Raw genomic sequence first — 27174 nt, 5'->3', positions numbered from 1 at the left:
AGAGGAGCTCAAGAGAAGATGCGGAGCTAGGTGTGCCTCTCCCCGCAAGCGTCTGTGTTTGATGAACTTTTACCTCTGGTCATACGCCAAATTTGCTTGTCGTGCACCTTCTCGGCTTTCTTTGTCTCTTTACTGTTTCCTCTTTTGCACTTTTTTCTTGTGTTTTCGAGAAGACCCCAGATGGACTGCATCATCATGTCCGCGTGTCTCTGAATATCTCATCACGGCTGTCTGTTTCGAATGCCTGTGTGTCTGTGTCTGCGTACGTGAAGGATGTAAATGCACGCTTGTACACTTTGTTTTGTTTCTGCTGCCCGTTCTCTCTTCGTCGCTCTCGAGCCTGCATTCAAATCCTGTTACCTCTCTCCCCCTTCCTCTTCCTCTCTTCTACTTTTTCTTCCTCAGTTTTGTTCCTCGCATCTGCTACGATTTTTCCTCACTCGAATCTTCTCTGGGATGACCTTGCCTTTAACGGGGGAGTATCAGGGATATCGCAGCTCATTCCAGTACTTCTCTCCCACTCCTTGAGAAAAACGGTCTACGGTGCGCCGGAGTGGAGTGGGGGTGCGCAGCTGTACAGCTGCGCACCCCCAATACATGCTTCGGCAGCTGGGTTCAGGGCACGCTTTCCCACTTTCCTCGCCGCTTTTTTCATTGAGAAAACATCTCTCTACAGTGGAGGTGGCCCCTACGCCACCTTTCCCCTGTTCTACTGCGCTCTGAGTGTCGCTGCATGTGTGTGAAGTGAAGTGAGGCCCACTACCCTGATTCCTCAAAAGCTGCACCTCTGTACACTCCCAATACTGCCTGCCACACATCATGTCTCGATGCTGAGCGAACCGCCTTCACGTGACTTTTGCGCATGCTACTCCGAATGGAAGCGACGTTGCAGCTTTGTCATGTTTTCACCATCGCCCGTCTTCTCCAGCTTTGAAATGAGAACAGAGTGACTTGCTCACATGCAGCTCTCCTCCTCCTTCCCCCCCCCCCCCCCCGACACACCCACCCACAAAAGATGAGCGTCGAGAACACATTTGAAACGTTCTGTGCAATGAGCGCTCTTCAGCAGCGGCGCGACGGCCTGCTCGTTCCGCCCGAATCATCGCGCAGTTTCTCCTACTACCAATGGCTGGAGGTGGCAAAGGCAAAGTATGCGGTGAGTCAGCCGCTGGCCTCTTCTTCACCAAGCCAACGACGGCCACCAGCAAAGAGGGCCAAGAAAGAAAGCAGTGCCAGCGATTCTGGCACAACGCTCGCTGACGGGCTCGCCGAACAGCTCGTCGCGTCTCTTGAGCGACAAAAGGGGCCTGCCAAGGCACCAGCCTCTCTCCGCTACGCCGCCCAGGAGGCCTTTCCCATGCCGAAGGCTTCGGCGGACATGCCGGCGTTTCTTGCACTGGCCGAGGCGGCCATTCGCTTGACACTCTGGACACCACAGGACACGCGACTGGCGCAGCTGGCAAGTAGCCTCCGCCCTAACCTGCGTACGCTGGAGGAACGGGGCGTAATTCGCTTCTATTACAACTGCTTTCCGTCCCTTCAGCTACTCATGGACCTGCTCTCTTGGCGCATCATTGCTCATCGCTGGGAGCGCCTCACACCCGAATTGCAGCATGTTGCAGTGGACGGCGTACTGACGCTGTGCGACTGCTTGGATAGCGTGGCAACGGAGGCGTTGCGCGCTGCTGTACACGAGCTTCGCATGTCTACAGTTTCCTCTTCTTCCGCGGATCCGATTGAGCTGACAGCACTCAACACATTAGTTGCTCACGTGAGTGCCACCGTGCCATTTCAGTTCGAGGCCTGCCGTGATCTGGTGCCGCTGTACCCGGAGCCAGTCGGGCTGTTGCGTGTCCCTGGGACATCGGTTGCTTCCATCAAGAGTATGCTGGGAAAGGGGCAGCTGTCGCAACCCGTAGAGGAGGAACAGGCTAACGATGATGGCGAGACGCGAGTCGGCGAGCTGCTAGGCGAAATATGCACTCCGACCCTCCTCGGGCACGCATCACTGGAAGGAGAGTCGTCAAGCCGCCGCGTGCATGCGGCAGCAGAAGCTGCGCCACCATCCCGTCCTATTCTCAAAGCCGTAGCGCACACCACCGGGGGCATGCGTCCCCCCGCTGGCGTCGCTAAGACCTGTCACAAAATTCCGACGAGAACGGCGAGTGGGCATAGCGCTTGCATGTCGCAGTACCACATGCGCTACGCTGACCCGGCGAAGCATGCCAGCTCTGAGTGCCCCTACTGTGCCACCTGCCACCTAATGGAGATCATCTTTCGTGGCAACACGGGCAATTGTTTGTGGAGTCATTGGCCGACTCCAAGGAAGATCCAGCTTCACCTGAAGCAGTTCCCGCAAGTTATGAAGCTGGCACAGGAGCGTTTTGCCGCGATGCGGCGCGGCGTGAAGCTGGCGTCAACAGATGAGGTGCCACTGTGAGTCATGACATCGCCCCCCCCTTTTCACTACAGGCACTAAATAGGCTGCTTAGATACAATGTAGTATGTCCCCCCACCCACACACACACACAGAGACGAAAGACCACCACAATAGCAAAACGTACGCGTCTCTGCAACTGAGCTGTCTGCCGTCTCCATTACCCAGAATGTCGCTTTAGCCTCTCCTCCCCCTCCGCCGGCTTTTTAGTGGCGGGTGCGTCGCGTGAAAAGTAGAGGAGGCGGGGCGACTCCATGCTGCATGGGGGCTCCTCCTCTACAATGCAGTCCACATGGTATCCTTCTAATCAGCCTTGTGGTCTGTCACGCTTTGCTCTTGCATGTGTGTCAAGCCTCGCCGCCAACATGGTCATGAATCGCCTTCTTTATCTCCGCGAGCTCCCTTGCCTGACGCTCTCCTGCGCTGTTTCTCTCCTTTGTCGTCTCCACGCATGATATGCGCACATTGGGCTTCCCTTCCTCACTCCTCTTATGTGACTCCACGCAAGAATAGTTCGAAGCAACTGCAAGCATTGACCGACAGACCTCCCACCCCTTTGCGCTCTTCTATCTACGTCATATTTGAATACGCACACGCAAGCACGTGCACAGACCCCAGGGACACTCCAAGAAGAAAAAAGAAATGGCGGCACCGTTTGACATGTCTAAGAATGTCGCGGAGTCCATCGATCAGCTTATCGGCCACACGCCGGCATTGTACCTCAACAAGCTGAACCATACCAAGGCAAAGATTGTACTCAAGATGGAATGCGAGAACCCGATGTCGTCTGTGAAGGATCGCCTCGCCCTCGCCATCTACGATAAAGCGGAGAAGGAGGGCAAGCTAATTCGTGGCAAATCTATTGTGGTCGAGTCGACTAGTGGTAACACAGGCGTGGCACTCGCGCACCTGGGTGCGATTCGTGGCTACAAAATCATTATTACCATGCCCGAATCCATGTCTCTTGAGCGCCGCTGTCTGCTGCGTATCTTTGGAGCCGAGGTGATCCTCACCCCCGCCGCTCTCGGCATGAAGGGTGCCATGGCGATGGCAAAGAAGATCGTCGCTGCTAACCCAAACGCTGTCTTGGCAGAACAGTTCGCAACCAAGTACAACGCCCTTATACACGAGGAAACTACAGGACCTGAGATTTGGGATCAGACGCATCATTGTGTCGACTGCTTCATCGCCGGCGTTGGAACAGGTGGCACGCTCACGGGTGTGGCGCGTGCACTCAAGAAGGTCGGCAGCCATGCCCGCATCATTGCCGTGGAGCCAGTGGAGTCACCCGTGCTGTCGGGTGGAAAACCGGGTCCGCACAAGATTCAGGGCATCGGTGCCGGCTTTGTGCCGGCCGTGCTCGACCGCAGCCTTATCGACGAGGTGTTTTGCGTATCGGGAGACGATGCCATTGAGACAGCGCTGAAGCTCACACGCAGCGATGGGGTGTGCTGCGGCTTCTCTGGCGGCGCTAACGTGTACGCGGCGCTGAAGATTGCGGAGCGTCCTGAGATGGAGGGCAAGACGATCGTGACGGTCATCCCGTCCTTCGGTGAGCGCTACCTGTCCACCGTGCTGTACAAGAGCGTGAGGGATGAAGTGTCGTCTCTGCCCGTGGTCGATGCCTCGGAGCTGCAGGACTGAACTGCCAGCGGCCGCGTCGACACTGTAACCTCCGTGTGACGCGAATGCAATGGTGGAGATGGAAAGAGTTAGCGCTAGGGGCCAATACCCGCATAGGCAGGAGAGAGGGAAGCGCGAGATGCAGTTGGAGTGATAGTGCGAAAATAGCACCCACCCATTTCTCGATGCCTTTCCAGCCGGACACCGTCACTGCCTCCTTTCTTTTTGCTGTTCCTGTGTATCTCTGTAGAGCATGTACAGCAAGCAGCGGGGAGGGAGCGCTAGCCATTGTCAGTAAGCTGCACGAAGGCGCTTCACTTTCTCCTTCCTTTTTCCCTTTCCGCCTACTCTTTTCTCGCTCTGCTGCTTCCTCGTCAATATTACTGCTCGGCGGTCTCACAGTCTTCATCTGGCAATGTGTATCTTCGTGTGTGCTTGTGGTGATGCGATGAGGCGCTCTTGCGCTCTCTCTCTCTCTTTTTCCTCTTGTCTCTTTCTCTTTTCATATCAAATTCTCCCCTTTTCAATTTTGTGACACCGCGCTGATCTACACAAAGTATCTATCGACACACACACAGAGAGAGAGACACACACTCACACAGTGAGTAAAGGGAGGTATATATATATATATATATCCACCCTCTCATCGTCTCTCATGTGCGTTTCTATTCAACTTTACTTAGCATATGGCTGATGTAGCGCACTACGCCTTGGCTTGGTCGTCTCTCCACGCGCGTGTGTGTGAGTGTGTGTGTGGTATACACGTATGCCACCATGCGCGCTTCACCTCTGTTTTCCATCTTTTTCTGCATTATTAGTGCTTCCTTCTACCTGATGAGACCAGGCCACCTCACTGTGCATGATATCAGGGACTATTACCCACTCTTTGTGGGGAAAGTCTAGCAACCCGCACCCTTCTTTGGTAGGTTTACGATCTCTTGGTGTTGGCGGACAGGTCTGTACTGGTGCTGTACGGAGGAAACTTGCGATCGTGGCGACGTTTGAACCAGCTCACTACGCATTGTGTCGACGATTCAGAGAATATGCGCATCATATCACTACTTTTTTTTTTGGTCCGACTTTACTGCGCTGTGGGGATGTTAAGCGTGGCCCTGGGGCTAGCCGGTGCTGTACGCAGCGGAATTGCGATGCGCTGAGCGACGCCAAACGATGTCGGCCGGCCCAGTTCCTTGACAGCGCCGCGGTGCAGCAGAGGTAGATGAATTGTGATTGCATGCGTGTATGTTTACTGGCCTGTTCGTGGTACACGAATATGCTGAGAAGAGGCATCTTTTTCTCCTTTTTGCAGTGGTTGCTTCTCCTGATTCGTCTCCATTTTTTTTCTTTTTTTGGCTTTGCTCTTTTTGGGTTGAACCGCCAGGGCAGTGCTTCCGTTATGCTCCCCCCCTCCACCCTCCCACGAAGACGCCGTACAACCAAATTTGTCTTCTGCGGCAGCGCGCGTCGTGCGGCATGGTGGGCCAAAAAAAAAAAGAGGAGTCGTTTGGCCTGAGCTGGTGTCGACGAGATGAACGAGTAGATGGCCGGTCAGCGTTGTGGAGAGAAAGACGGAGGCGGGTGGGACCAGGACCGCGTGCACTTTCATGTGCTGTATATTTCTGTGGGTTGTTGTGTGTGCCTTTTGGGGTGTACGCGCATCGACTGTGACTGTCTTTCTCTTCCCATCCTCTGTCTGCCTCTCTCTCTCACTCTGTTCGTATGTAAATTTGCCATTCGTTTTCTTTCGCGTCTTTCATGGCTCGTTTTGCCACTCGTCTCTGGGGTGAAAAGGAGGGAACGTTGCTTCTTGACTCATATCGCACACGACCGGCAAGGTATCAAAACTAAAACAGCAATCCTAACAGGAAGTGGAGGAGCAGGCATGGCGAGTCATGTGCAAAGAGAAAAGGTGCAATTCGGGTGCATACACGGGGGGTTTGTGCGACTCTCAGGATAAATCCTGCACTACCACATCCGTGAACACATCTTTTCAGGTCGATGCAACAGTACGGTTTCTACTTTTCCATTGTCTCTAGGTGTCTGGTGGATGCAGGGAGTTTGCAGCACGCGAGCTTCATGCCGCCGCGTGCGTCTCCACGGTGTCGTTCTTTGTCTCTGACCTACACCACTGTGTGGCCACCGCCACAGGAAGTGGCCTACGGCAGCAGAATGGCTCTGTAGCAGCGTTTCTTGCCTCGCATCTCTTGTGGCGTGCACTGCTTCGCTGCGCCCTCACTTTCGTCGTCGTCGTCTCCTACTCTTTTATTCTCTGCTCTTGTTGGCGGGGCTCAAATGGGGGCGTGGTGGCGCGCCGAAAGAGACCCGCTCGCGCGTGCGCTTTAGTGTGTTTGTGCGCGTGCAGGCCGCGTGATTGGCCGCGGAGACAGTCAGACGGAGAGAAGCGAGCGCTCGATAAGTGGTAATCCGATACACATACACACCAGCGCACACCCATACGCTACTACGTCCTCTTTTTCTTTCTCCTCTCATCTTGGGAAATCTTCACAACACGCAGTTCGCCGAAGCAGCAGCAGCAGCAGCAGAGAACACAAGCTGTGCCCTCTCTGCAGTTTTTCTCCTTTTGCACCTGGGGAACTCATACACAGAGGCGCCGGCAGAAGCTAGTGAAGGAAGAGAGGCTTCCTGGTCACGATAGCGCCTCGCCACCTGACAGTCCGTCCCTTGTGAAGCTGCCGACTGTGGCGTGCGTGTGTGAGAGTGTGTTTGCGTTTGTGTGCTTGTGTGCGCGCTGGAAGAGGTGGGCCATTGTGGTGTAACAGTTATTCTCTTTGCTGGTTGGATAGGAATCCTAACAAACTCTCTTCCACGGGCGGGACTGTGCGCCGGTGTGGTCACCATCGAACAAGGCATACAACAGCGAAACAAAAGCCCGTGATCATGCACTTCTCTCAATACCCTCTTCGACTGACGGACCTGGAGCGGCAGAAGCTGCAGCTCATCGTGGCGGCACTGAAGGTGAGTGAGTACACGGATGACGTTGATGACTTCATGCACCCCTATGGAAAAGAGGGGCGCATGGTGACGGCTATGCGTGAGTTCATCGACATCGTTGTCGGACTCGCAATAGCCTCGGATGCCATTCCACGTCCCATGAAGAACTCATTCCTCGCAGGGGAAGTGAAAGTGGCCACGGTGGTACCACTGCTGGAGGATCTCTTTGAAATTATGCGCCGCCACAAACGGCTGAACCCCTTCAGCCACCGCGGCGAGTTTGGCAAACTAATGATGATGCTGCAGGATGTACAGAAGCAGTCTCTTCAGCGCACTCTTGAAATTCAAAGTACGCTTGTCATACCGGTGCGCACCGTGGAGGCGGCTCTCTCTAGCATCCAGTGCGAAACCCTCGCTGACGACGAGGCCGTACGCACTGATTATCTGAAGAGAACGAGGTCTGAAAAACAGGCTGGCATGCAGAACCTTATCGACCGCTACAGCCAAGGTGATGAGCACAAAAAGGAGGTCATCGAGCACTGCCTGCGCAGTATTGATGATGTGTATTCGTTTATTCAGTCTAGCACGCGGCCGCTTCGTACCTTGCGGCGCTGTCTTAGCCGCGACTTCGAGCTTCTTCCATCAGACAACGTCTATAACATCGCCATCCGCCACGGCTGCAGCGGTGCCCGCTTCACGCACAGCCACGCCACGCACTGCCAGTACGTCACCGAGTCGCTGCTGCTGTGGGAAAATGTGCAGAAGAACATTTTGAACTTGTGGGAGGCCGCTGAAGACGACATGCTCGTGGCGGGGAAGGGCCAGTACGTCGTGGCAAACACAGGGCAGGGGTTTCATCGTATGTGCTCAGCGCCACGGAGCTACGCGGTCATGTCACGCCTTGTGCGCGACACGGAGCAACGCATGGGGGGCTGGGTTGGAATAAAGGTGATCCACCTTGGCGACCGCGACGTTCCAAACCCACTCGTGTTCATCGATAAGTACACCGGCATCCCCCCGTTGGTAAAACCGGTTCTGCAGACACTGCACGCTCTGCGCTACGTCTTCCATGAGGAAGACGAGGAGGACGCAGCCCAACCGCCTGTGGCGCACGAGTACGACAACTACCCTGGTCTGCAAAACCTGCTGCGCTCTAAGTATCATAGCTACAGCGAATTGATGATGATGATCCTGAGCGACTTCTTCAAGCACGCCTTCGACGGCTCTGGTGACGACGGCGGCAGCTGCATCGACGGAAGGCTTACATCCGCGTGGAACTGGTGCCATCAGTTGCACAAGAAGAAGTTCTATGACGCATTCGTGCTGACAGGCTTTACAGGGTTTGATTGAGCCATCTTCCACCTCGTGCTGTGTGATGGGCGTCTGTTGAAACACCGAGGACTAAGCCACAGCCGATATCACTGTGTTTGCGCTTTCCAAAACGCTCGCGTCTATCTCGCTTTCTGTGCTCCCCTGCTTCTTGCCTCCACTTTCACCCGTCCTCATCGATCAACTGAAGGTTGTGCACTCCCTGTAGGGCTTGTTTGCAGGCGCTTATCTCTTGCTATTATGGTGTGCATTCTGTGTGCATTTGGGTCTTTCTCTCTCCCTCTCTCCCTCTCTCTCTGAATAAGAGCTGCCCGTTCCGCTTCTTCCGTTTCGCTGATGTCTCCATTGACTGGGACGTTGAAAGACAGGGAAAAGCGATACACTACAGTGCCTAGCAGCAGCAATCCTAGAGGACTCACACTGCATAAGGGATGGTAAGTGCGTAAGCCTGAGCTGATCCGCTGCGGGGAAAGCAGCACAGCCTACTGATTCGGCATCATAAACAGGCGCAAAGAACAACGAACAGCTGTGCCATCGCGCCAATCTGCACCGTCACTTTTTGTTATTTGGTTGAAGCTAGCGAAGGCTGACCCGTGCTTTGTGCGCACCTACCCCCTTTTTTTTGGTGCCCATTTCTGCAGCTCTACCCCCATGCTGAATCGGTACTTTTTGTTCCTCTGCCCAGAAGTCTCCGTTCTATCAGCAATGTGAACGAGTTTGGTGTCTGTGCCTCTGTATCTGTGGGGTGCGTGTGCGTGCGTGCGTGCGTGCGCCTCTCTCCTCATCTCTGCCAATCTGTGAGTACGTCTTCATTCTCCTCCATCTTCCGCTGCTGCTGCTGCTCCTCTCCTCACCTCCTGCTGTGCGTCAACCCACCCTCCCTTCGCCCGCGCCCATACGTGCTTACATCCTTAGCATGTGCCACTTGACATGCCTCTAAGCACAGCTTTGAGAGTAAGAAAGCGAGAGTACCGGCGGTAGTAACAGGATGATTGATACGCTGTCGATCGTGAGCGACAGTGGTGTGGTGCTGTGGCAACGGACCACCCACGAAACGGGGCGGCGTGCCATGGTGAACAAGCTGATCCAGGAAGTGCTGCTGGAGGATCGTGCAGGTCTCGCGCAGTACAGCGTGGATGACTATCAGCTGCGATGGGTCTTGGAAAACGACGCCAAGTTCTTCGTTGTGGCGGTGTATCCTAAGTTTTTCAAGCCGCACTACATGCACGTCTTTCTACGCGACATCGCGACTACGTTTGCCAAGAAGTATGGTAAGCAAACTGCACAGCAAGACTTCTTCAATTCTCAAGGGAGCGGTAACCAGTCACTGGCCGCAGACCTAATGGAGTTCAGTGCAGAGTACGCCACGCTATATGCAAAGTTCAATGCCAGTGAGGAGTCGGCCTCGCGGCATGATGTAGAAGGAGAAGATGGAAATGAGGCTGCAAACAGCGGTGACAGTGGTGTCGCGGGTGAGGCGAGTGACAGCGGCTCCACGCAGGCGGACGGCGGCGAGGACGGAGACAGCCCGCAGCATTCTCCCGCACGGAATGCGGGCAGGTTTATCGTGACAAAAGATGGTCGTCGCCTCACCATTGGCGGCTGCCCTAGCAAGGGTAAAGCCGGCAGTGCGTCGGTGGTGGCGGCAGCCAACGACTCAGCCAAGAAGCGCGGCAAAAAGCCGACCAGGTGGGACAACCCCGGGGCCGTTCATGACCCCATGGTGGAGAAGCAGTCACACCAGCAGAAGGCCACCGAAGCAGAGCTGCAGGCACAGGCAAACATGCAGCGTGCGACGTACATCAAGCGCCTGCCCAACGGAGCCATTGCCCCGGTGAAGGAGCGGGAGTGGGAAGGGCAGCCGCGTGGTCGCTTGGCAACTTGGCTGCGCTCCTACGTAGGCACCCGCGAGGTGGACGCTGACGACTTAAAGCACATCATCCCTGACTTGCGCGAGAAGCTCATCGCAAAGAACGTCGCTGTGGAGGTTGCCGAGCAAGTGTGCAAGTCTGTTGAGGTCTCCCTAGCTGGCAAGCGGCTCGGCACATTTGACTCGCTCTACAAGACCGTCGAGGACGCTATGACCGCCTCGCTGCGCCGCATTCTGCAGCCGAAGCGCGAGGTGAACCTCTTGCGCGATGTGGCTGTTGCCAAGGCCGCTCATAAGCCCTACTCAATCATCCTCTGCGGTGTGAATGGGGTGGGCAAGTCCACGTCCCTTGCGAAGATAGCCTACTGGCTGCAACAGAACGATAATTCGGTCCTCTTGGCCGCCGGTGACACCTTCCGACACGGCGCGGTGGAGCAGCTGGAGGTGCATGGCCGGTGCTTGGGGGTCCCCGTCTTTCAGCTAGGCTACGGCACTGACCCCTCCGCCGTCGCTGCGGCAGCCATAGTGCACGCCAGCAAGCAGCACACGGACGTGGTGATTATCGACACAGCTGGCCGGATGCAGGATCACGAGTCTCGTATGCGAGCCTTGGCAAAGCTCATCCACGACAATCAACCTGACCTCGTCCTCTTCGTTGGTGAAGCTCTCGTGGGCAACAACGGCATCGATCAGCTGCGCAAGTTCAATCAGTGTCTTGTGGACTTTGCGCCTGTCGGATCGCGGTCACGCGGCATCGATGGCATTGTGCTGACCAAGTTTGACACGATTGACGACAAGGTCGGCGCAGCGCTGTCCATGGTGTACGAGCTCGGACAGCCTATTGTGTTCGTGGGTGTCGGACAAACCTACCAGGACTTGAAGGTGATCGAGCCGGAGGTGGTGGTGAGTGCACTAATGAAATGAGTGGTTCATCTTGGAGTGAAGGCAAGTGCTCCTCACTGCTCGAGCCGCTTGAAGCGGACACGCGAAAGCGGCGGTGGCGCTGCCGCTTTTTTTTAAATCACTACCATCTCACCCTTGCATTGCTATAGACTGTTTCCAGGGCAGAACCTTTCGATTACTCTCCCCCCCTGAACTAATGTGACGGAGGTAGGACTTAGGAAGGGTCGCTGAGGAGCAAAGCACAGCCTCGTGTGAGGTTCCGACGCGTTGGCTAAACTTAGAAATGAATTTTGAACGGGGATGAGGGAAAAGTGGATCAGGGTTATGAGTAATGTTCACATGAAAGGGGACGACGATGCGGCGGGGACAAAGATGGGACCGGGGTGGTGTGTGGGGCCATGTAAGCACAAAGGCACCGGACTGGAACTTTCTCCCTTCCGCGCCCCTCCCTTTATGTCGCTGTGCAAGACAATACATGTGCGGTGAAGTGGTAAAGCCCCATCGCTCCCCACCCCACCGAGCGGGTTTTCAAAAGCGATGCGTTATGTGACTGGAATATCCACCTTTTCCGACAAGGCAACTTAACCAGCTGCATGACCAACTGCTGGTGGAGGCAGCACCGAGCATGAGAGGCGGCGCAACAGCTGAGGAGGACCTCAAACACAACACAGCGAGGTTTTTCTGGGCGAGGAATACATCAGTCATGTTCGGGGGTAGTTTTGCATCTGTCTACAGAGTTAGATGACCAGATGATCGCGGCAGCAGATGTACCTGTCATGAGGCAAGAAATGGCCCAGATCAAGGAGGATGTGGAGGCGATCGCGAAGCGCTTTGCCACCACAGAGCCAGCCCTGCGGACAGGAACCACAGCAACTATGCACAAACTCAGTTGATCATGTAGCGTGGGGGCTGGGGCGGAGGCAGGCACACACAAACGAAAAAAAGAGGGCCTGTCAGGGACAAAGGTAGTGTTTCAACAGCGGACAGCCCAGATCAAGCGGAACTGAGCGGGGCGACTTGCGCTCGGGGAAGATGTCCAACAAGGAGCTCGAGGAGATCCCTCAGTGCTGCCTCTCACCGGAGAAGGCACCGATATCTGTGACACCTTACCGTGGTTGAGCGAGGAGCGAGTCAAGCAAATCCAGCGATCGGTACGGCGGCGTGTGGTCTTCTACTTTCCACTTTTCACACGCCACCACTGGATTGCGGGTGTGCTGAGATGCACCATAAAGGCGAACACCTACGATCCCACCGTATTTGATTTCACGCTCTCTGACACCGAGCAACGCGACATGCGCCAGGGCCCGCAAGCGGTGTGGCCGCACCTTTCTATTTTCCACGAGTGCTGCGCAAAATAAGCATGCAGTGGCGAGAGTTGTGGCCTATACAAGGTGGCATCGTTCTCCCACCACTGCACACTTGTGCCATCGGTGAGGCGGCCATACCTCCGGGCTGTTTACGCCGTTTCCTCACCTTAGCTACCCGCCAGGAGTGCCTTTGGAGGCTTTCACAGCGGCCGTGCGGTGGGAACTGGAGAAACGACTGCGCTCCCCTTCGATTCAACCCTCGACAGAAGGGGTCAATACCCGACGAGTTGGAGGGTGGACACACGGGGGGCGTCGAGAACCTTGCAGAGGCACACGATGCGGCCCCCGCACAACGTCAGCTGTGCTACATGCTCACGGCCACGACGCTCGCGAGCTTTGCGAACGAAGCGAGCCGATCTTTTTCGGTGGACACCCTTTCAATGCGAGCGGGGAGAGGCAGGCTCAATACCGGACAACCTACTGATGTTGCAGAGACACCTATGCGCATGGAGTTTTGCGTTTACCTGTATGGGAAACCCACGAACATCGGGAGGGGGCCGCTGCTTGGATGGGTTTATCCTGGATGAAAAATGCAGGCTATCCCTGATCGTGCAGGCCGTGTTTTTTCACATTGGAGCCAAATTCACGGGGACAGCGTCAAATCGAGTGGGGGCATATGAGGGCCATTACATGTGGAGCGTGAGGCCGTGAGACACTACGGTGGGGTGCATACGTTCTCAGGTCCGTCGACGACCAGGAAGGGGAGGCAGGACGATGTCCCTGCGAACCGTGGCAGCTCGAACGGAGCGCAGGAGAGCGGTGGAAATCGGCGAAGAAGAGAAGCAACCGGTCGACCCTTTCCTGCTCATTGACTGGGAGTCTGAGCAAAGATGTTACCAGCGTCATTACCGACACGACTCCGAGGGTTGCCTGTCCGCGAGGGGGGTGCATCTACTCAGACAGGCCCACACATGTCAGCGCGGCGACGTGAGCAGCGGTATCACCAGCGGTTCTAGTGGGTCACATGCGATGGTTGAGAGACCTGCGATTGATGCCAGGTGCCCTGTGGAACTTCGACCTGGGGAAGGCGATCATATCCCCCTGGGCGTGCGAGCGGCAGGGGCACGAGAGTGAAAGTGGTCAAGCGTCTCAAGAGCCTCTGTGTTAGTAAAAGGGGGGTGGGCCCACTCAACCTTCTCCTGTACGCGAGCCAGACAGACCAATTCGATTTATTGCCGTCGCCGGAGCTCTGAGCAGCGAGCGCTGCGAGGAGGTTCGGGCGAGAAACCAAGACGCACCCGTGTGCCCCGCTGCACCTCGAGGAGACGAAGACGCCTCACAAGGAGCTCTCGGGAACACAGCCGCGCGCCGCACTCGTTCTGAAGCTGGCGTGGCACTCCGCACGAAAGATGGGTCAATATCCGAGTGTTCGGAGAACTTGCCGGCGACTTCAGTGTACACTTCTCACGACCCGCCATGGAAACGGTTCGAAGCTCCGCGGGCCGTGTGCGACAGGGGCGCCGTTGCTGCGAGAGGACGCGCTGCTGCTGCTGAAGCGGGTGAAGTGTCAACACCCACCGTAGCACCTCTTTGCAGACGTGACGCGCTGGTGCAGGCGTGTGCCCGCCAGGCCGGTTCGGCGGAGGCCAGTCGCAAGGGCGGGCTGCGGACCCGCTGACAAACCATGGGTATCTCACAGCGAAGCACTCGGCACACGCAGAGCCCCGAGCGGCGATGCTGTCTCTGCAGTCCCTGCTGTCAGAAGAGCTGGTGGGGGCCAGAGGCCGGACACCGCGCATCGCACCGGCCACGGGTGAGTCTGCAATCGTGGCAGCACAGGGAACGCGCCACGGCTTCGGCGGAGTCGGAAGAGGCCACTGGCTTAACCGGCTGTGCGCGCACACAAGAAGCCCCTACTTCTCAGAGGGGGCGTAGATGCGGCGCTCTTTTACATTGCAGTACAGCAATGCTTGGTGAATGGCCTGCCGCGCAGCCTCGCCAAGGACTGCAGCACCACTCGAGGTGCCACGCGCCGCCCCGCCGACGACTCGGCACTGCCTTTACTCGCGCCTGAGAAGTCTCCGCTATGCGGGCGGCACTTGAAAGGCTGTCCCCGCTGGTGGCAACGCGGTCTGGCGGGTGACAGACTTCTCTCAGCTTTTGTTTTTCTATGCAGGGCTCAGCGCGGGATCGCTGACTTCATGCGCAGCCCTGGAGGAAGAGCCGCCGTGGGGACTTCTAGGCCGGTGCTGGGCCCTTTTCTGTTCCGCCGTCGTCGTGATGGGAAGCTCACCCCTCCGCGAAGAACCCATGGGAATCTTCCCTCAGTCTCCTTGCCCCCACCGGCACTGAGAGCACCGACAACGTGCAATGCACACAATACTGGACACGATACCAAGTAAAACATTCATACGCTCACCCGCAGGGACGTGCGACGTCGAATGAACGCCGTTTGGCCCTGACCAAACCTCTGCTAGAAGGGCAAAGTTGGCCGGCGAGTGTAGCGAAGATGGGGCGGAACCCGCTCTCCTACACCTGGAGGAAGGCTAAAGAGGCATGTGCGACTGACAGGAGCGCCAGCACTATACATTACTTTTTTTGGTTTTCTTCCCTTCGTCGCCTCTTTACCCGGGCGGCACAACATGTGGTGAGGTGATTGTCTCATCCTCCCTGGTGGCTTCTCTTCTTATTTATTTCTGTGTGTGTAGGGGGGGGAGGTTTTCCCTCCTCCCCATTGTGCTTACATCTGTTGCTGACCTTCATCTAGGCCACTTCATGAACTTGGAAGAGGTACTTGCAAGCAAACAGGTTGCCGATGGGGGCTTGAAGAGCAACTTGCCGTTCGGTGGATGGAAGGCCGCTTAGCCGCGATGTGATGATGTGGCGAACAGAAATGAAGACAAGTCCGAGCGCCCCCAACCCCCCGATGCGAAGGATAGAAAAGGTGTGGTGTGGCTGAGGTGCTTACATCGCTGAACCTTGACTTTGGCTTTTCTTTTGCCTGTGCATCGTCCTACTCTCTATAACTCTCTGACCACTATTTTCTTCACTCTTCCCCATGCACCTCGTCCACCTCTCTCTCTCTCTCTGCCGTTTCCTCTCGAGATCATCTCTCTCCCCCTTAGTAGAGGCTCATGCTGCATCAGCAGCCAAGTCTCTGACTTTTGTTTGGTTGCAGTCTATGCAGCTAAAAGGAGAGGCGAAGGAACGGACACACCTTCCACACACTGACCCCCTACAAGCGCGCTCTTCGGCAGCGCGCATTCAGCCAGCGATGCGCAGTCAACATTATCTTCGCCCTCCCCCCCCCCTTGTGCGCATGTACTGCTTCCCAATCGCTACATTGCCTGCGAGCTCTCCTCAACTCCCCCTCAGAAAGGATCATGGACAGCACCTTTTCTCGCTCGTCGCATAATCTGCTCGCACTGCAACGCCAAGCGTGCAAATCCTGCGTCTCGCTCTTTCCTTCCCGAAAAGGTACTCGCAAGCACGTATGTAGCAACGCCCACACAGCCGTAATGTGGCCAACCACAACGCCCGGCGAAGCTGCTCAGACACTCACCTCTAGTGAATCTCCGGCATACCAGCGCAGCAGCCGCGGCACCATAAGTTCTTGCACGGCCGAGGCTTCACTGAAGTCGCCCTGCATTGCCCACGCGGCACACTGGTACGGGGGTAGTCTCTACACCATCTACCACAGATGTCCTCACTGTTACCCTACACCTCGCTACCGGGCAGATTTGTCAGTGACTGCAACGGAGCGTAGCGCAGTGCCTCTGAGGCTGCGGATGTACTGACTAGCTCCTCACACTTGAAGCCGCCGGAGAGCAACCTGTAGCTTCTGTGGTCCATTGTGCCCTTCCATCGACTTGTCGAACTCATACAGTCCCCGTAAGGTGCGGGAGTAGCGCTCGAAAGGGTGAAGCAAGAGCAGCGCCTGCTTTAGAGCGTCGACAATGCAGAGACCTCCCACGGTACTAGGTGAACAGGCAAGTAGGGCTGTGAAACCTGTGTTCATTGTAACAGACACTATGTGCCCATATCTGTGTCTGTCTGTGTGCCCCTGTATCTTTCCCCTTCACCTTTGCTGTACCTTTACCGCATAGCTCGCATCGTGTGCCCTCTCTTTCTCTCTCTACCTTGTACCTCACACAAACTCACAAATATAGTGATCTGTATCAGGGCTTGTTGCGAGAGACACTGCAACGCTCCCCAACCCTACTCCTGCCCTCCCAGCTGTTGAGAGGTAGAGAGAGGTCTGTTGTGTGCCGCGATGGCTTTTCTGTGCAGCCCATAGTGAAGAGAGGCGAAGGGAACGAGGGGAGAGCAAGCTGGGGAGTCATGTCGCCAGCGTACAGCTACTCCGGGTGTGTCCTGTGTGTACCTACTCCACACCTTCCTCTCTCTTTCTCCCCTCTCTTCCCTGTGGCACGTCTCCCAAAAGGCAACTGTGGGGGCCGGAAAGTGGCGGCTTTCCCTCTATTGTTGCCGCCTGGAAGAGACCTCTCTTTCCTCGCGCTGCTTGGCCCACCCAAGTGACTTTGTTGGATGCACGACCTATCCTCCTACCGCCCCTGCCCACTCCTCTACTCCCGTTTGTCGTGGCATCTCCCCTTCCCTCCCCGCCGACGTCAAAAAGCGCTAGCTTGCCGTGAAGCTCGTTCGTGCACGGGTACCAGGGCTGTGGAGCTGGACACATCCTCGCGTGTGGGTCCCTTCAAGTTCTCCCGATTGTGTGTGCACCAGGCACACCAACACCCCTTCACATTCCCTTTTTCTCCCCACTGTTGTTCTCATCCGTCGCACAGGCGCGCTTTGCCCCTGTCGTCTGACCTATTGGTCACTGCTGCGACACTTAAAGCTCGGCGCGCCTGCCATGCGATCATTTCGTGCGGCCCGCGCTGTCGGTGCGGCATCAAGGAGCCCATACCCTGTCCTCCCCGCTGCGCTGCGCTACCAGTCCACGCCCTCGCCTCCGCCCTCCTGTACTTCTACCGCCGCGAAGGAATCGGCTGCTGCTGCCCCAGCATCGCCGACAACAAAGCCACGTAACATACGTCTTTCCCGCGACATGGGCATCAGCGATGGCTTCGAGGGCATTGGCGTCTACGCGGGCTCTATTTCTGCGTTTGTCAAGCCGGCACACGAGAAGAGAGAGGCCGTTTTGAGCTCTGATGGCAGCAGTGTGCTACCATGCGAGAAGCCCGGCAGTCAAGCTGTCATACAGGCCGCTCAGGCAGAGCACATGGCTTCGATAGCCATGACCGGAAAGCTGCCCTCTCCCTCGCACGAGCTGCACAATGCCGTGCGCTCGCAGGGAGCTGACTGGGACGCTGGTACTGAAGCGCACCGCCACACTCACAAGCAGGTCTCTCGTACCTCATCGTTGCCGCGCCGCGCCACACCGGCGGCGCTGAATGTGACGCCGCGCAAACCCCCAATGAGTCTCGCCGCTGCCCCCAAGCCACTGAGCTTCCCACCCTTGGCATCCCTTGCGAAACCGGCGGCAACAGAAACGGCAGCGAGTGTAACAGCACAGCCTTCCGCTTCTGCTTCTCTTTCGTCCTCCCCACTCCCGCAGAGTGACAGCGCGAAGGGCACCAGTCGCGTCACATCAGATGGTGCCCGTGTTATGCGCAACAAGGAGGCCGCCGACTACTACCGCGCCCTTCCGCAGAACGAGCTGAGCAAGGAGGATATGTGGCGCCGCATCAACAAGGCGAGCGCCGATCGTGCCGAGGCCACCGGCCCCGCCATCGGGTCTGCTGAAGTAGATTACATCAAGCTAGAAGACGAGCTGCGCAACTTCGACCTCTTTCACTATCGTGTTGGCGAGATTGCGTACCCTGACCAAGTAATGCGGCGCGACTACTACGCCATGTGGAACTTGGCGATGTCACTGAATAAGGCGCGGTGGTCTATGCTCGAAGTGCACTCGCAGCGCGGAATGAAGACGACCGGCGCTGGCATGAAGCTTATCTTCTGGAAGGAGTCTGTCGGCGCAATCATGGAAAAGCGGAAGATGAGCGAGGGTCAGTTCACCGATTCCCACCCCGTCTTGCGCCCCTTCGCCGCCGCGGCGGAGCGCAACCCGCACATGACGAAGGCGTTTGTGCGCGGCTTCACCGACGCCCGCCTGCGCGTCATTCAGCAGCCCGGAAACGTGCAGCAGCTCTTCGACCACTTCGACAAGTTCTACGGTTACTTTTTCAACTCCTTGCTTGAGGTGACGCACGTCAAAGACGAGGCGGCGGAGCACCTCATGACCCACATTGGCCGTGCAACCGGGCTGACGAACCACTGCGTGATGTTCTGGAAGAAGTACGCGCGTCTCGGCTTCACGATGCTGCCGGCCGACCTCTGCGCCGATAACCACGTCAACCTCGGACTGCTCAAAAACATTCCGCTGGCGTCTCGTGATCGCGCTGTGCGCAAAGTCCTTTTCGACGTCATGTGCATCGTCAAGGACGAGATGCTGCACGCGCAAAAGGTCGCTAAGGACGTTCTGCCCAAGGCATGGCCGATTGTCATGGAGTGCTTCTACGCGAACTACTATCTCGGATTCTTGCAGCGCCGTGACTTCGATGTGAGTGCATTGTTTGCGGACCACAACATCGAGAACGCCGGCTTCGTGTGGTATCGCCTGAAGAAGCGGTGGGAGTGGGAGCGGTACCAGAGCATTGAGCGGCTTGTCGATGAGTCGGCACCACTGCCATACATCAACACCTCCTTTGCGCACCGCGGCTCGCAATACAAAATGGCGAGCGGTGTGGGTTCAGGCACCCCACAGACACAGCGGACGAGAAGCTGAGGCAGGTCAAGTGCGTGCGGAACGGTGCCGAGGTTCTCTCAGCAGTGCTGTTTGTGCGTGTGTGCATCGGGGAAGGGAGAGCTGGAGCTGATTGGCAGGCGGATACGGTGATGGGACGGGTCTCTGCCCCCCCCCTCCCCCTTCCTTGTTCACATCACTCTGAGAAAAACGCTTGTGACAACTTTGCTGAGCCGGTAACTGGGAAGGGGAGGTGCGTACGTCAGCAGGACACAATGATCACGTTAGATGCCGCCATCCCTAATCGTGTTCTCTCCCTCCTTCGTTCGAGCGTGGCTGTGTCTTGGCAGCCTACCTTAGCGAAAGAAGAAAGCAGCGACAAGGAAAGGAAAGCAGAGTGAAGAGTATGAAAGGAGGCCAGACAACAGCAGCCTAACCGCATGTGTTGAGTCTTGCAAGTTGCGCCTCTCTCTGTCTCCGCAAGCATCACGCGCTCTTTCCAGGGTTGCACCAATTGATGTCGTTCACTTTCTACCGTTCCCCGGTGTTTCTCGGGTAGTGGGAGAGTCGTTCGTGCAGATGCGTTTGCCTGTGCGTGTGTTCCACAAAGCCCACACCTTAGCTTTCTCTTGTCCTTGAGCTCACAGAGACGCCGAATCAAAAGCTCGTAACCAACTGAAGCTTCCTGTGGGCTCTCTACGCACTCGCTCGCTCTCTCTCTCTCTCACTCTCTCTCTGCCACTCCTTTCGTCACTGTTCCTCATATCTCTCTTCGCGTATTCATGGTAACTGGAAATGCCACTTCTTCGCAGACCTGCGCATGTGGTGCAGACGTTGACGTTCGGGCAGGCCTCTCACCTTTCTGCGCCTCTGGCATGCGCGAATCGTGGACCTCGTAGGCTGTGCGGTCACACCTAAGAACGCCTCGTGTCTGTGAGCACATCACGAGGAGCCGCGATACATTAGAGCGCCATCAAGATCGCCACCCTTGTCAGTTGCCCCATTCTGTGTCTCTTTTCCTTGCGTGTATATGAGTAAACAATAATCAAGATACGACTCAGCCATGCAGGCACAGTCTCGTGTATCAGAGCACTTGCCAACGTCCTTCCTCTCATCCCCCTCCTCCTCCGTTGCCTGCGAGTCAACTTGCTCCCTGGATGCACTGGAGCGCCTTGTGAATTTCACCGGTGCAGGGGCAGATGCGTGCCTCTACGGAGTGAATCCACCACAAGTTGAAGGAGCTACTTCGGCGGCGCTGACCGCCTCTGCCGAAGGGTTGCGCTACTGGCTGAACCCATCTGTACGAGCACGCCAGACTACCGCCACGTGCGAGATTACGAACCTGGGACCACCCTTCTTTGCTGCAACATCGACGTCCGTGCTACGCATCTCTGCCACCCCGCTCTTCGTCGATGGCCGCTGTTTTCCCACTCGCTGCGTAGTAAGTCTGGCGACCAGCGCGCAACGGCTGGACGGGGTCTCGCTGCGGCCTGTCGTGGTAACAGAATGGAATTTGACTTTGAATGGTGCGGTGAGTGTATGCTCGACAACTGTGCCATTGCGCACACTCTACCACCTCGTCGTGCTCATCAGCTCGCCTGCGCCGGCGACAGACGTGGAAGATGTACGCCTTTATCTCCAGTTGCGCTTCATGGGCTGCTCCGACGACTCTGATACGCACCGGATAGCAGCGCTGCGGCTGCGTTATGAGCAGCTAGGCCCCGCTGCCGAAGTACTCCCGCAGCTCCTGCAACGGCGGCAGCGCTCGGCGGTGCGCATGATGCTTCCACCATCATCGCATGACGTCACAGACTACAGCGGAGATCGTGTCTCGAGAGCGAGGGCACTTCGTGAGGAAATGGAAGTAGGCGTCGCTACAAGCAGCCGCACCTGTAGAAGTAGCGGGAAAGACGTCGTCGAGGGCGTCAGGGAGGAACACTTTAGCGATGCAAAGGTACCGTGCACGCCCACGAGTCCTCTCCCCTCGACGAGGGTGATGTCTGACGGAAGTGAGGATGCCACAGGGCAGGCACAGAAACAGCTACTGCGCTCTCCGCCCCGGCGATCGGCGACGATGCCGCGCGCTGAGAGGTCGCTGAGCGCAGACCGAAGCAGCTCTTCCTGGATGGGGGCTGTTGGCACTACTGAGGACCGAGATGGTCCAAGACTTATTCGTGTGGACCGCGTGCTACGCATTCCACCCCCTCCACCGAAGCCAACCACTGCCGCAGGCTCAGCACCTTCATTGTTTGGTAGCCCGTGGCCGCCACGCAAAGTGCGCACCATCGTCCTGGCCCCCTCCATCTCCCCCAGCCTCTGCTCATCTTCCGCTGGCACTTCGTCCCGAGGTTCCTCTTCACCTTCGCCTCCCTCACGTCCTGTCATGGATACCTGCTCGAGCACTGAGTCGCACTCGCCCACTTCACTCACTAGCACACCGCGCTGCCGTGGAGCCGAGAGCCGTGATAGGGAGGGCATTGAAGATGTCGGGGACAGCCTGATGCCACCAGCGCAGCAGAACCTCCAGGGACGCTTTCTCGAGTCTACAAAGTCCGAAGAGCGCACCTCTTCTCCCGCGTCAGTGGTGGGGCCCTCCTCACAGAGGCGCCGGTACCACGAGTCGTCCTCCGTGCTGCGGCACATCTCTGCAGAGGCTCAGGAGGTGGCAAAAAACAACCCTGATACTCATCCCCACCTGTTCGCGCCGCAGCAGCTATGCAGCCGCTCAGACCCTGCCGTGCTGTGGGCTGCCACCTCGCTTCTGGGTACTCTGCCATGTGCCCTGGTTAGGGGGTATCAAAGCCGCAGCAGCACACCAGCTGCGTCGGTGGCGAGCAGTTGTGCGCCGTCGTGCAACCGCAGCGCTCGAGCGATGTCGGCGGACTCTGGGAAAGAAGCATCATTCTGGCAGATGCGGCAGTCAGCCCCTTCGAGGTCTTTTCTTGACTCGAGTGCGTGTGCGCACCACAGGGATACACGACAGACGCCGCAACAGAAGGAGATGTCGTGGAGGAGAACACCTCTCAGCGCCTTAGACCCAAACACGAGCTCCCGTTGCACTGAACGGACGGTAATGTCAAGGGCAGATTCGGCTGCAATGACGTGGACCTGCAGTGCAAAAGCCACGACCGCATTCCTCCCACGGTGGCGGCGCGACGAGGGCACTCATGTATCACCACAGCTGCACCCGCCTCGTCCTTTCGCAACCGCGTCACCGTCTCACTCGCACCCAACACCGCTCAGTGGACCTTCTCTCCCTCTACAGGCCGTGACGCACGTGCCGTTGCACCGTCCCACCTCCGCCTTCGTTCCCCGGCTGCTGCTGCACTCTAAGCAACGCAGCCGCGAGGCCTATGCCGCCTCCTCTACTCAGCGGGGAGAAGGCATGATCACCATCAACCGTAGCAGCACCACCAGCAGCAGTACTGTGAGTACAACTACAGCAACGTCCGCACCGCCGCCATATCAGAACAGGAGTCTCTGGTCAAAGGCTGCCGCCCCTGTCAGCGCCACCTCGCCTCTCAATGCCGGGCCGCGCCGCAGTGCGACTGCCGATTCGCATGTGCGACGATGTGTGGACCGGGACGCGTTTTCGATGTCTTCTGCTGCACTTTCATTGATGCCGTCCTCATGGCTGCGGGACAATGCGAATGTCTTGCTGGAAACCTCTACTGACGGCGCAGCTGAGAAGAACTTGAGGGGTCCTGTTGCGTCCCGGCGGAGCTCTCGCTCCTCCACTGCGCCCCCGCCGAGTCGCCGCGCTCACCACGTCCCTTCACTTACCCGCGCGGCTGTCAGCGAGCACCTGGAAGACGCTTTATCAGTCGTATCTGGAAGCAGCGCCCCGCTGCCGCCGCCATCGGTGCCGCCACCGCAGAGCTGCGCACTGTTCCAAACGCCAGCATCCACACAGGCATCGCCGTTGCCCTCACCCTCTTCGTCAAACTCTCGCTCAGACACTGCACCGGTGCTGCCGCTTCAAGAAGCGCATCATAGAAGCCGCAATCGAAACGACCCACGGCAACGTAACCTCACTCAATCTGGTGGCGTGCACAGTAGCAGCAATGCAACAACTTATGGGCACTGGGTGGTAGAGACGTTTGCCGTATGGAAGCACCATGCGTCGCGCAGAGGTGTTGGGCGTCGCTGGCTGCGCATCGAGTGGCCGTCTCCTTCGCCTTCAACGTCGGCAGCAACTCGCTTCCGCATTGCGCTGGACAAGGTGCACCCATCCATGTTGACACGGGCCTCGGTGCTGCTAGGGCACGGCACCAACAGCAGCGGGAACAGCAGCACCCGTACCGCTAACCCGTCCTGTGAAGTGTGCATACGGCAGGCGGACACGTTGGAGGTGTGGTGCGGTCTTCGCGCTTATCACTGCGGAATGATTCACCAGAGCAAGGTGCACCGATCAGAGTGTTGTTTGGTCATCCGCTGCAACGCACAGCTGGTGACGGCGGTGGAGTTGGAATCAACAGAGGCTTTGGAGGCAGTTCAACGTCTTCTTTCCAACCGCTAACTCGCACCCCCCACAGATGAGTCGCGTGCTGCTGTCGCAGGTATGGAGGTGAGCAAAGAGAGAGAGCAAGCAAACGTGCAAGAAACGCCAGCGTCCTCAGAAAAGTGTAGTGCGCGTCCAGCTTCTGTCCTGCAGATTTGTGTTTGCTCCCCTCCCCCTCCCTCTCCCTCTGCGTATGATGCCTTCGTTAGATTAGATGTCGCATTTATGTGCGTGTGTGCATCTCTCAGCTGCTCAGGCAGACAAGGACCAGCGCACAGTGTAGATTCCCCTTCTCCTCAGGTGTGTGCCTTTACGACTATTGGTGTTCCCCTTTCTTTCCTGGATGGAGAGACGGGCGTATCATAGCCAGAGGCGAGGTGAGGCATATATGATCCCTTTCGTTTGCGTTTTGGGGGACGGGTAAGCAAGGGGCAGCAGTTTTGAAGCACAGCAACTGCCTTCTATTATTTCCCCATCATCCCTATTCGCCCTCCTTGTGTCTCACTTCAACTGAGCCTCAGCGCTCCTCCTGACTCTGCACCACGTTTCTCTCTTATCATCTCTTCTGTTCGGCGAGTAGCTGACTTTCTTTGTGAAGAGGTTTGACGTGAGGCGCCGTGCTGATCATCAGCGAATGCGGATTTTCATCCTCGTGGTAACGCCCTATGCAACCACCCCTTCCCCTGCTGACTTCTCTTCAAAAAGGGCGTTTCCCACCGTTTGGTTTCCCTTCACCTCAACGTGCTTCTTCACCTTCCTCTCCCCCTCTCATGCCGACGAACATGAAGTGTTGTCTGTGCGTGTGCTGCGCTCGCGCACCAGCACCACGTGTTGACTTTTCCACTTCGCTTCCAACACCCGCTGGACACCATAATCATCCTCTTTCGGAAGCAGGGGATACTCAAGCAGAGTACGTCTCATGTCACACAGACCCCCGCACCCTACAGCTAGGTTTTCTCCGAAGGCGTCTGAGGCTGCCATACAGCGTGTCTCTCGCTACACACACGCACACGCACACGTATATGCTGACAAACGCACGTATACATCTCCCAACACCATCATCTGATAGGGCAGCCACTCTCTCGTCCAATCCCTTTCCCGCTCTGCAGCTTGTTTACGGTAAGTCACCATGAGCACAAGTCAGCCGATTGTGAAACCCTTCATCTACCTTCGCATTCCTAGCGAGGATGTGAAGCCGGTGGAGGAGCTGCATTTCAATGGCCACAACGAGGCTGAGCTACGACACACATTGACGCGGTTCTTTCGCCAGTCGCTGCTTTCGGATGACCAGAAGACAGACATGGCGCGCCACTTGACCGACAAAGTGAACGAAAGCGCAAAGAAGCGCGCGGAGAAGGAGGCCAACGGCTCTGGCAGTGGCGCTGAGCCGCCAGTAGACGTGGAGCAACAGCAAGCGAGCATGATTGATCAGTATCTGGACCAAGCCTCCTACGAGATCATCCCTGTCACCATGCCGATGCGCAGCACACAGTACATCGGAACCTCGCTCTACATTGACGACAGCGGTGCGTTCAAAGGTCTGCCCCTGAACTATCGTGCCAGCAAGCTCGCACAGCGCGAAATTCGCGGCGATGCATTTCTGTTGTCAAACCATGACGACCCTGCTCTCGATGAGTGGGGGCGGGTTGACTGCCCCTTGCAGCGTTACGAGGAGCTCTACACAGACTCACCAAAGATCGCTTATGACCCATCCAATCAAACCCAAATGACACAAGCCGCAAAGCTTCGAGAGAACGAGGCAAAAAAGATTAGCGTGGAGGACTACGAGAAAGCGCAGCAAGCGAAGGAGGATGGAAATCGACTCTTTACCGCTAACGATTTGCCTGCGGCTGTGCAGGCTTATAGCATGACGGTGGACTTGACTGATGGGCGGCGAGATTTATTGCCGAATGAAGAAGCCGCTACGCAGCTGCGCCTCTCAGCATTGCTGAACCGGTGCTTGTGCTTCACGAGACTCAAGAAGTACCCGAAGGCGGTCAAGGACGCGCAAGCAGCTGCCTACCTGGATCCCAAGTCGCTCAAAGCGTACTACCGCCTCACGTACGCGCTTTGCGGTGCGCAAGAGTATGAGGCAGCGGGGCAGGCATGCGAAACGTATGCCCAGCTCGGCGGTGCGGAGGAAGATGTGGCGGCAATGCGCACGGCCGTCGCAGCGGGTGAAGCGGAGGTGAAGAAAACACAGAAGCAGATGTTCTCCAAGATGTTCCGCTCGTAGTTCATATCGTCGTTTGAGTCTTCCTGTCCAACATGCAGCCATGAAGAAAAAGATGACGACGTCGCACAGCAACACTCCTCATCCATGAAGAGCGTTCTCAGGCGGCGGCTGCGCCGTTTCTTCTGCTGTTTGTCCATGCACTCGCCGTTACGTGCTGCCGTTGCCCGTGTGCAGAGCTTGGCAACAGTACGGGCAGCACCCGCCCACTCACTAACAACCAATAAGCAAATGAAAATAAGGATATAAGGCGCACCAACATTACTGCACAACTGTGTCTCTACGGTACACCGATCTTCCCAACCCGTGGGGCCTTTTGGTCGGTGCACGTATAGCCCGTACCCAGAGAACGCACGTAAGAAGACGAGAAGAGGGTGTTGTGCCTCGTCCCCCACTCTACTTTCTCTCCTGCCTCTCCTCCACCGTACGAGAATGGACAAAATACACCCCATGTGTCAAGCACGCCACATTTCTGCGCACGTACGCAGCAACCACCACTTCAATTCCTCTTCCTGTTGAAACTTATCCTCCTCCTTGACACCCCCTTTCTCTCGACTGTTTCCACTATCCACTCGCACCCCTCCCCCCTCCCTCACACCTTCTTCACCGTGCGCAACTGCGATGCGACATACACGATCGACAACCCTTTCACGCCACCTTTCCTCCTTCCTGACATCGCAGTAAACCAACCAATAAAAAAGCTGCTCTAGCCTCTGCACCTTCCTTGCACAGACGCTCACAAACGCAGTCCAAGCAGTTCTCCTCCGCTCCTCACGCCGAGTTGCACTTCGATTTTTTTTGTTTTTGCTTTCCTTCCATCTCCTTCTCGCCCCATTCCCTACGCCTCCACACCCCTCCCCGCTGCATTCCCCACAAAGCCACTATACACACCGCACCACCACATACACGAAAAAACTAAGAACAGGCATACTTACGTGCACATCACCGCCATCGCGTCTACTCTCTCTCTCTCTGTCCACCAGTCTCTTCATTTCCCTACACGACACCTCCTCTCCATCACCATCAGCACCACTCTTGCATTAAGCAGAAAATAGCTCACTTCCTTTTTCCCTTCACGAATCCCTCCACTGCCCACCATCTCACGCTTATTCTTCCTCGGTAATTCACTGTCCACTCAAACTCATTTCCACCCCCCTTGATTCACACTCGTCTCTGACGCTGCACTCACATCCTTCTATCCACTTCATCACTCTCCTTTACAACGGCCCCACTAGCATCAAACACCGCCA

General features: G+C 56.8%; 7 protein-coding genes across 7 annotated transcripts, besides 1 other annotated feature; all 7 read left to right on the top strand.

The window, feature by feature from the left end:
- Window positions 1-1015: 1015 nt before the first annotated feature.
- LPMP_353680 (hypothetical protein) lies at window positions 1016-2440 on the top strand (the record flags this gene model as incomplete). Its single annotated transcript, XM_010705002.1, has 1 exon — window positions 1016-2440. The coding sequence occupies one exon, from the start codon at window positions 1016-1018 to the stop codon at window positions 2438-2440; it is 1425 nt and encodes a 474-aa protein (XP_010703304.1).
- Window positions 2441-3079: 639 nt separating this feature from the next.
- Window positions 3080-4081, top strand: LPMP_353670 (cysteine synthase; the record flags this gene model as incomplete). The annotated part of the gene is made up of 1 exon (XM_010705001.1): window positions 3080-4081. One exon carries the CDS (start codon window positions 3080-3082, stop codon window positions 4079-4081), a length of 1002 nt encoding a protein of 333 aa, XP_010703303.1.
- Window positions 4082-4989: 908 nt separating this feature from the next.
- Window positions 4990-5325: a repeat region.
- A 1633-nt stretch (window positions 5326-6958) lies between these two features.
- Window positions 6959-8362, top strand: LPMP_353660 (hypothetical protein; the record flags this gene model as incomplete). Its single annotated transcript, XM_010705000.1, has 1 exon — window positions 6959-8362. One exon carries the CDS (start codon window positions 6959-6961, stop codon window positions 8360-8362), a length of 1404 nt encoding a protein of 467 aa, XP_010703302.1.
- A 967-nt stretch (window positions 8363-9329) lies between these two features.
- LPMP_353650 (signal recognition particle receptor like protein, putative) lies at window positions 9330-11135 on the top strand (the record flags this gene model as incomplete). The annotated part of the gene is made up of 1 exon (XM_010704999.1): window positions 9330-11135. One exon carries the CDS (start codon window positions 9330-9332, stop codon window positions 11133-11135), a length of 1806 nt encoding a protein of 601 aa, XP_010703301.1.
- Window positions 11136-18053: 6918 nt separating this feature from the next.
- LPMP_353640 (phytoene synthase, putative) lies at window positions 18054-19232 on the top strand (the record flags this gene model as incomplete). The annotated part of the gene is made up of 1 exon (XM_010704998.1): window positions 18054-19232. The coding sequence occupies one exon, from the start codon at window positions 18054-18056 to the stop codon at window positions 19230-19232; it is 1179 nt and encodes a 392-aa protein (XP_010703300.1).
- A 1021-nt stretch (window positions 19233-20253) lies between these two features.
- On the top strand, window positions 20254-23709 carry LPMP_353630 (hypothetical protein; the record flags this gene model as incomplete). The annotated part of the gene is made up of 1 exon (XM_010704997.1): window positions 20254-23709. One exon carries the CDS (start codon window positions 20254-20256, stop codon window positions 23707-23709), a length of 3456 nt encoding a protein of 1151 aa, XP_010703299.1.
- A 1111-nt stretch (window positions 23710-24820) lies between these two features.
- Window positions 24821-25927, top strand: LPMP_353620 (hypothetical protein; the record flags this gene model as incomplete). Its single annotated transcript, XM_010704996.1, has 1 exon — window positions 24821-25927. One exon carries the CDS (start codon window positions 24821-24823, stop codon window positions 25925-25927), a length of 1107 nt encoding a protein of 368 aa, XP_010703298.1.
- Between the last annotated feature and the right edge of the window lie 1247 nt (window positions 25928-27174).

Source organism: Leishmania panamensis, assembly GCF_000755165.1.
Source record: "Leishmania panamensis strain MHOM/PA/94/PSC-1 chromosome 35 sequence".
In the NCBI taxonomy this organism is placed as follows: Eukaryota; Euglenozoa; class Kinetoplastea; order Trypanosomatida; family Trypanosomatidae; genus Leishmania; species Leishmania panamensis.
This window is presented reverse-complemented; position numbering and strand designations above follow the sequence as displayed.